This window comes from Lactuca sativa, chromosome 1 (genome assembly GCF_002870075.4).
Source record: "Lactuca sativa cultivar Salinas chromosome 1, Lsat_Salinas_v11, whole genome shotgun sequence".
Lineage (NCBI taxonomy): Eukaryota > Viridiplantae > Streptophyta > Magnoliopsida > Asterales > Asteraceae > Lactuca > Lactuca sativa.
In genome coordinates, this window is record NC_056623.2 from 47731994 (window position 1) to 47741058 (window position 9065).

At 34.2% G+C, this 9065-nt stretch overlaps 2 protein-coding genes across 2 annotated transcripts; both read right to left on the minus strand.

Moving 5' to 3' along the window:
• Window positions 1-1658: 1658 nt before the first annotated feature.
• On the minus strand, window positions 1659-4322 carry LOC111908635 (pectinesterase). Its single transcript, XM_023904453.3, has 2 exons — window positions 3314-4322; window positions 1659-2469 (listed from the first exon to the last, which is right to left on the minus strand). Exons 1-2 carry the CDS (start codon window positions 4317-4319, stop codon window positions 1778-1780), a joined length of 1698 nt encoding a protein of 565 aa, XP_023760221.1. The 5' UTR covers window positions 4320-4322; the 3' UTR covers window positions 1659-1777.
• A 3564-nt stretch (window positions 4323-7886) lies between these two features.
• Window positions 7887-9065, minus strand: LOC111908644 (RING-H2 finger protein ATL60). The gene has a single exon (XM_023904463.3). The coding sequence runs from the start codon at window positions 8890-8892 to the stop codon at window positions 8083-8085; it is 810 nt and encodes a 269-aa protein (XP_023760231.1). The 5' UTR covers window positions 8893-9065; the 3' UTR covers window positions 7887-8082.

A 9065-nucleotide genomic window follows, 5' to 3' on the forward strand; every position in this document is an offset into this window, starting at 1 on the left:
ATAAATGCATGTTGATTTGGTAATTGTGTTTTTGTCCCTAGTTCAAGAAATAGCAATGTCCTTTTGGTATTTCTTGTAGTTAAGTTCAAGAAATAGCAATGTACTTTGGTATTTCTTGTATCTAAGGTTCTTTAGCACAAAAAGAGTAGATTATTTAATTTCAAAGTCTCATGTATCTATATAATGATCAATAAATGTATGTTAATTTAGTAATTGCGTTTGTAATTGTGCTTATGTTTTAAGTGCAATAAATAACAATGTATTTTGGTTTTTTGTCCCTAGTTTTAAAATAGCAATGTACTTTGGTAGTTTTTGTTTATGTTTGATAATTTAACTTATAAGTTTACATATGTTGTTATTTATTATATAGTTGGAAAATCTTAGGACAATGCTCAATGACCTGACGTGTATGGATAAGCTTTATGCGTTTTTCTTCAATCGGGGAAAGATCAATGAGGAAACGACGGGAACGGAGGTGATGGGTCATCAGATAATTAGTTTTTGTTTTGTATGTTAGACTTGTCGTGACACTTTGGTACTAGCTTGTTGTAATTATAAAACTTTGGTTGTTTATTTTGGTATGTAATTAATTATATCTAATGTCATTACACTATTTGATACCTAATCGGATATTATGTAATTTTTGTTTTGCATTTAACGTCGTTATGTATCGGTTTTTTTGCACCAAAATCGTTGATTAAAAAAATGAAAAATGTTATTACTGGCGACAAAAGTAATTACCAACGACATTGGGTGCCTATTAACGGTGACATCAGCATTAGCGGCGACAAATATCTTTACCGGCGCCAGTTTGAGCAATAGCGACAGAGCAGTAGTGACGACTTTTTACCGGCGACGTGCCACCGCTATTACCTTTAACGGCAACTTTTCTAGTAGCGGCGACTTTTGTCGCCACTAATTCCCTTTTATTTTTTGTAGTAACGTACATATGTAAATGATACATATAATTTGGTTAAATAAAGGTATGCCATGGACCATGAATAATCTAGTTGTACAAAAATTGAGTGAAAAGAAAAAATGAACCTTGAAAAAAGAAAACCTGTTTGTGGATGTGGGTAATCTGAATTTAGAGACTGAATAAGGACAGATTAGTCACTTGCTTAAGGAAAATGATTGTCTTTCTTGTTACACCATCTGAGAAGAATATTGATATATGGAGACTACTTTGGAGTGTTATTGAACGTAACGATCTGTAATGTTGGCATATTGTGGCTTTGTATTTTATTTTTCATATCTGAATAAATATGACCACAAAAAGTATATTACCAATTCAATTGTTTGAAAATTACATCCCAATTCATAATTTTGAGCAAAAGGATAAGTGGATACAAGGGAGTATATTAAATAATATATTGTATGGTAGATGATTTCCCATTGCAACTGTTTGAGAAGTTGAAAGGGTCAATCCGTCGGTTGTCTGTCAAAACTCACAAGCACAAACCGTCTGAAATCCGTCACAAGAATCTGTCACGATACTTCAGTCCGAAAACTGTCACAAATTTTTCTATGCAGTTTTTCCCCTTGTTTTCTATTAGCTTACTTATTTTCTTGGTGAGCTTTCGCTAGTCTCAGTTCTTTAGTATGACAATATTAGCAATTGACACATCTAGCAATCATCCTAAGTTTATGTAGAACAATTAAACTAATCAATATCATAGAATATTATAAAATTATTCCGAAAACTAATACATACTACACCACACGGGAGCACCAACTCCATAATTATTATAATACAAGGCGATGCATGCATTACAATTTACAAACCAAGAGAGTAAGGGAAACCGGTGGATGGCAACCAACTTCCACCAGCAATGAAGCTTCCAGCAGTAAAACTTTCGGCCTCCGCAACATCCGTAATCACACCCCACCCTTTCCATGTTACCCTGTTAGACGTATCTGCCCCAGGCCCTGTGTTTTGATACTCCCGATAATACAACGTATCTAGAGCAAAATCCCCATCCCAAGGATACCATCCAGCAGGGTCAATGACGTCACTTATCGACGACTGCATCACCACTGTTCTTGAATACTCCTTCCATGGCCTTCCAAGATACGTCGGAAAACTGGCTTGAACCGGTTGCAGGTCTGAATTGGCAACGATGGTACACTTTTGAATGACGATGCCGGTGTTTTGGTTTGGGTCGGTTCGACCTTGAGCGGTGATCATGTTCTTTTGTTTGGGATTGGGGCGGCGGGGTTGGATGTTACAGTTTTGGAGGACGACGGCGGAGTTGCCAAAGATGAAATCAACGGTGCCGACGACCATGCAGTCAACGAAAAATTGACGATTGGAGTGGACGTAAAGAGTATCTTGGTAGGCTAGTATACCACATCTATAGAATGCAGATAAATCGGCCCCAACACGTAGTGCTACAGCTTGATTTCCCGATGGCCCGGCTGCATTTTGAAATGTTATATCTCGTGCTAAGAATCCATCACCTACCGCAACTGTGATCAAGATATTTAGTCAGTTCTTAATTCATGTCTGAATTGAAAGCTCTTTTTTTTTCTCTTGCTTATCATCAAATAATAACTATTTTCCTTCTTTATATTCATCAAAGTTATATTTTATTGTTATTATTATAATCTTATAATACCTTTTATAATGAAAAGGTAAATATATCCATGATAACTTTAAAATATTAAAAGTTAAAAGTTAAAGTGAAGGAAAGTTAGAATATATATTAAACTAAAGAGAATGGCATGCAAATTACAAAAAATGTTTTAATTATGTACACCTAATTTTCACCCAACACGTGCTTGATTAATATAATCTAGATATATATTCACTAAAATAATCAAAACAGGGGGAATATTAACCCTGAGTTATCATTATTTTTTTCTAAAATTATTAAAAAAGTACTGCTATGCATCTCACATAAAAAATTCACAAAATCTTTGAAATTTTCAAAATTATTTTTCTAAACATACAAGCAAATCTTACCTACCGTTTTTAATAACTATTTAATGAATTGTGAAAGTGTCGTTTGAATAATTGTCGTTTGCAAGAAAACAATAAATACATAATTATTTACATTTCCTTATAGTTAATTATAACAAACAGATCCATAACTTATCTATTTTATATTAAAAGTTAATAAAAAAAATCCACCCGGATCGATATGAATTTGGGTTCAATGAATTATGAAATGGTTGATGAGTTGATCATGAGGGATAATTTAGATAACTGTCTTTTTAAATACTAGTATTTTAAAACCTGCAAATAAATGTATATGGTAGAACAAATGAATCAGTAAAAGTTGAAGAGATGCTAAGTAAACACTTCACTAACCTACGGTGGCAGAGTTGAAGGTGGTGCTTCCGCCGGCGACGCTCAGGCTTGCCGTAATAATCGTGTTACTTCTTCCGTCCCCGATAAACATTAAATTGGTTTTGCTGCTTGGAACTTCAACATTTTCCCTGTACACTCCTGCCGCTATCTTTATCACATACCTGCTTGTACTTTTAGATGGAGCCGCAGCCACCGCTGCCGCCACCGACGTGTAATCTCTACTACCATCCGCCGCCACAGTCACGTCTGGCGTCACGTCTCCCGACTGCATCAGTTTCCTGTCTCCCGCAGACAACCACTCCGGCCACATCGACACCTCTTGTAGCAGCACATCCAACTTTGCCTCCTTCGAATTCAACATATCCGTATTCGTCATGTCTACAATCATAGCTAGCGCATTACTACACATCTTTCCCCCGTGCTCCTGGCCTCCGACAATTGAGTTACGCAACAGCTTACATTCTGCATCATGGGAGAAGCCATCTAAGCAAGTCTCCTTGTTGGTGATGGTGGTGCTCATGAGTGTTTTGAGGTCGTCGGCATGTCTCCGAAGAGATTTCTTAGTTGGATACTCTCTGAGGTCTCCGATCACCTTGTCGAGTGCTTCTAGCGTTCCAGTTGCCAACTGTAAGCAGTCATGGATGGCGATTTTGCCACGTTTGGTGACATTGGCGGCGGTCGTGAGCTTGTTTATGGCGTGGAAGTTGGCATGGATGATCTCCTTTGTTTGATTGATTGTATGTTCGATTATGTCCTTTTTAGTTGCGAGGGTTTTGGTGGTGGAGAGGGTGGAGTAGCATATGTCTGGGTATAATGTAGTGGAACAGGAGGATTTGATGAGGTTGGAATCTGAAAGATCACGAGTTCCATGGACAAGTGAAGTTAGTAGGAGGGAAGAAACAAGAAATAAAAGTGCTTTACCGGAGTTGGACATATTCATGAGAATAAAGCTAAGTTGTTTGAGTGGAAGACGAACGAGTGAAAGCCGGATATTTATCATCATCATCCTCCACTAGATCTCTTCCACCATAAAGCTTTTACGATAAATTTAAATTCATAATTAAATTAAATCCACTTATTATTAAATTGAGTAATTGCTACCAAATTGAATAAAATGAAGTAATTAATTAAAATGCGTACGTTAAGTATTTATCTAGGTTTTAGAAATTGTGGTTCTTAATTTGTAGTAAACTAGGTGTGAGATCTGTGTATTACACGGGTTTATTAAAAATAAAAATTTAATATTAATATATAAATATGAAATATTTTATAATATAATACTTTATATAACAAAACGTAATCTTTTGAAAATTTGCAAAAGAAATTAAATTATTTGAAGTATTTATGAAAATTTATTACCAAATTAATAGGATATTTTATTTCCTTATAAAACTCATTATAATTTTATGGAATTTTATTTTAAGAAAATAAAAATTCCTAAAAAATGACAAGTGGAAAATAAAATTTATAAAATTCTCACAAAATAACAAGTGTCAAAATAAATGAGAAGATAATATGTGGCAAAAAAAAACTTTCATTTATTAAAAAGGATACAGTATAATTTTATATCGGTTCTTTTATATATTTTTTAATGATACAGTATAATTTTATATCGGTTCTTTTATATATTTTCAATGAAAATGAATAATGCCCCATGTCATGCGGCACAATTGAATAAGGATTGGTCTTCCTAGTTAAATCTGGCTTATGATATAGTTATGCATATGTAGTTTAACTTGTATGATTTATACTGTATCATCAGTCGGTAATCTATAAGTTAATGCATATGATAAAACAAAAATATGTTAATCCGTTCCTACCTAAATAATCCATTTAACGATGGTAATGTGTTTGGCATGGCTTTAGTTTTCCCTAACACGTGTTTTCATGGGCCCTATGTCCATTCCTATCATTTTACTTTCTTATCCTAACCATTTTATTGTACATGAGTACATTAGTAACTTAGACTTTAAACACTGAAGTTTTTTGTCCAGAATATTGTAGTTGAAAAACGTATTTATCCAAATTATAGTACTTTTAAATTTATTTACCACTTAATATATAGTACCTTTTAAACATAAAAGAAAAAAAAAATGAAAAATGATCACTTCATTTTGGCCCGTGATTGTTCTTTTATTACTTTCTTCTCGTGGAAAACCACTAACGGCCGCAAGAACCCTCGTCGCCCTCTCATCAGTGCTCGGAGAACCTTTCACGTTTCCCCAAAGAAACCCATCAGTCGTTTTCTCTGTTAAATAATGTTTAATTAACATCAATCTTGAAAGCATCCAACTCTTTTATAATATAAGATCCAAAACCTCATGGTTTCATGAACATGAGCATATTCCTTTTCTGCCAAGCTTGTATATGCTTTCGACAGCCAACGATTTAAACATATATAACTTTGTAAACTTTTACATAGTCTTTACCATAACAATAATAATATGAATCAGTCATTTTCATTTTCTGGCAAGGAAACTAAACATATACTGTAAGAGTGAATCGTCTCCGCCCATAGATATTTCGTTCTATTGACTTTAACAACTTTTAATAAAATATGTTGGGTACATGAAAAGCCATATTTTTAATATTTTTGAAGTAAATATTTTTTTTTAAAATGCTACCCGACCATACAAAAGTCATTAAATATATGTTGACTAAAGGCATATTATCACAAAATCTTTTAAGTTTGTCAAAAAAAAATATCACTTATAAGTCCATTTTTATGTTCAATAATATTTAAGAATCTTTTCTCATAAATGCACCAAGGCCATGTTGGAGGCTTATGTTGTGTTAAAACCTATTCCTACGATAACTTGTCTCTATTTGGAGATGGTATATATGCACTGAGAAGGTATGCACGCACAAACATAGATCTCTTTTGTTGTTCATCATATATGTTTGTATATGCATGATCCACATGAACCTCACCTGCACACTTTTAAACGCACCTTTCACTACTTACAAGGCGTTATTTATCATGGCCTATAGATCCACGTTTCTCCCACATCGAGTCGCCTACTTGTTGCATGGGGTGGATGCCTTGCCATGAGACAGTCCACCTCCGGGTATTGTGTGTTCATGGGAGACAACAAGATCATCTATTGTTCCTCAAAGTCGCGTACACAAATGATGTTAGCAAACAACAATTGAGTAAAGATTGTGGAAGCTACATAATGAACTTAATTGCTTCGCATGTGATTTGGACACTGTTTTAAAAACCAGTTTGAACCGGCCGGTTGAACCGGTTGGACCGGGAACCGAAGGAGGGAGCAGTTCAACTATCACCGGTTTTACATTGATTTCTGAACCGGATTGAACTGGCCGGTTTAAAAAAAAAAAAAACCCCGGTTGAACCGGTCAAAATAAACCGATTGAACCAGTTAAACCGGATAAAAACACATAAAAAAAAACCATTTACATAATAAACTTTGGTGATTTTTTTTTTCAAATTTATTTAGTTTTCTCTAAATGAAAACATATGGTAATGTTATAAAGATGTGTTTGTATTCATCTAAAACTATATTTCGTTTCGGTATTATTATTTTTTTTTTTTTTGTTCTTTTTGGAGTATATAGATTGATGTAAAACACTAAAACTTACGACTATTTGTTATTTTAATGTATTTAGATTCATTCACAACTTATTTAGGTATATTTTTAATGTTTGAACTTGTAAACATCAAATTCATAATATATATATATATATATATATATATATATATATATATATATATATATATATATATATATATATATATATATGCGTGTAGCAACATAGAAAAAAACATGAAAAATATAAAAACCGGTTCACTCAGCGGTCGAACCGGTTAAAAACCGGTTGAACCGGAATCGGTCACAATACCGGTTCAACTAAAAAACCGGTTTTTAAAACATTAGATTTGGTGCTTCTAGCAGTTTTGTTAAATAGTTCAAATAAATAAAAAGGGTAAACGTATTAAATGAAGCGGGTGAAACAATAAACACTCTCATATGATGTGATGCTTACATATCAAACAATTTGATGAAGCATATTTTTGCTTTTATTACACCATACTATAAAAATTCTTTTCACTTTATTATGTTTGTTTTTATTTGTGGAAGAAGAGGGGTAAATACTTTACAAAATCAATCAGAAAATCATAAAATTTTGTGGGTACGGTGTTACATTATATGACATGTAACATTATATTAGGATGCGAATTTCTTAGTTTGATTAGCAAAATTAGTTTTTCAATACTCGTGTTGAAAAAAGATAGTATTATTGTTCAATCTGTAAGAAAATTGCAACGTGTTAAATTTGGGGTATAAAGATGAGACGAGTGATGAGTTTGGACCAATAGTGGGTGGTGGTGGACTCTTGACAATTCCAACTTGTTCTCGGTATCATCTTTACGCAATTATATTGATGGCATCATCCTCCCACTACTATTTCTTTGTTTGTTTCTGTTTTTGCTTTTATCTCTTAACTTCTTCCTAGCTTTTTGCTTCGATATAATGTCGGTGTTCAGAAATAATAAAAGTATGTACACCAAAATAACAACTGAAAGTATGACGTATGTTGAATAAGCACATTGTAAAAATCTCATCTTCATTTAATTTGTTTTATAGGAAGCAAATTCACATACATGCCAAAGAGAGCATTCTGTAAACATGTTTATAAGCAAACATTTATTTCCAGTTGTTTTTTCTACATAATTGACAAATTAAATCAAGAAATAAACAGATTAAATGGGACAATGTATCCATTAACATTAAATGAACAACCGATTAACTTTGACCTCCTTCAGCATTGTTATCACCAGGGCTAAAAGGATTAAACCTTCTACTGCTGCTCAAAATTCTCCTTAATGACCTCATTCCAGAAAACACTGGAGTTTTCTCAACATCATCGTCACTAACAACCTGCCTTGGTATATCAATTACTAAATCTGGTTTTCCTCTATCATTATTTGTCTGTGATGACAATGATGACGATGATGATGAAGATGAATGTGGCTCGAAAGGTAAAATAGGAACTTGATGCTGATTATTGGCTTCTTCCAGTTGAGAAGTCAAAGTGCTTACTTCGGTTTCATCACCATGTGAATCCCCACCGTTTGTCGATTGTTCTTGTGTTTGATGATTCTCCGGTAAACTCTCCACCGAAACTTGGGTTTTTTCTTGAACAGGGTTTCTGCAGATGGGGCAAGTTATATGTGAATGAAACCACATATCAATGCATTCCGCATGAAACGCATGATTGCATTTAGGCAAGATTCGAGCTTTTTCTCCTTCCTCGACTTCAGATAGACAAACTGAACATTCTAAACTGTCTTTGAAGTCTTTTGCCTCGAATTGTATGACTGGTATAGTTTTGAGGAAGGAGGCGTCGAGGCCACGCCGGAGGGAAGTGACGCCAGAGTGCTGGTGGTTGTTGTGGGCGTCTATACCTTGTTGACGGCGGTGCCATAACCACTTGGCGTAGATATGAAGCAAGAAAACAAGGATGAGGACGATGAACAAGGCAATGATGGTGGCCATCAAGACTCTCCCACTGATCTTCGAGACACTTGAATCAACTAATCTTTGATCACTCATCTTTTATAAAGAATTAGAAAAGCTTTGATTAGTTGATTGGAAAATAAAACCCAGAAGTGAGAATTGAAATTGGAGGTTGAGGAGAATACGGGAGAAGATTATAAGGATGATGAAATTGCTAAAGACGAAGGAGAATTCAAAGTAGCCATGAGTTTGACCATTCATAGCCATTA

What these genes read in the sequence shown, in the direction of transcription:
- LOC111908644 (XM_023904463.3), bottom strand. Translation starts at nt 8,892, where the DNA reads ATGAGTGATCAAAGATTAGTTGATTCAAGTGTCTCGAAGATCAGTGGG.
- LOC111908635 (XM_023904453.3), bottom strand. Translation starts at nt 4,319, where the DNA reads ATGATGATGATAAATATCCGGCTTTCACTCGTTCGTCTTCCACTCAAA. An exon ending in CTTCAACTCTGCCACCGTAG is followed by an intron (nt 2,470 to 3,313) that starts GTTAGTGAAGTG and finishes TCTTGATCACAG; the next exon opens with TTGCGGTAGGTGATGGATTC.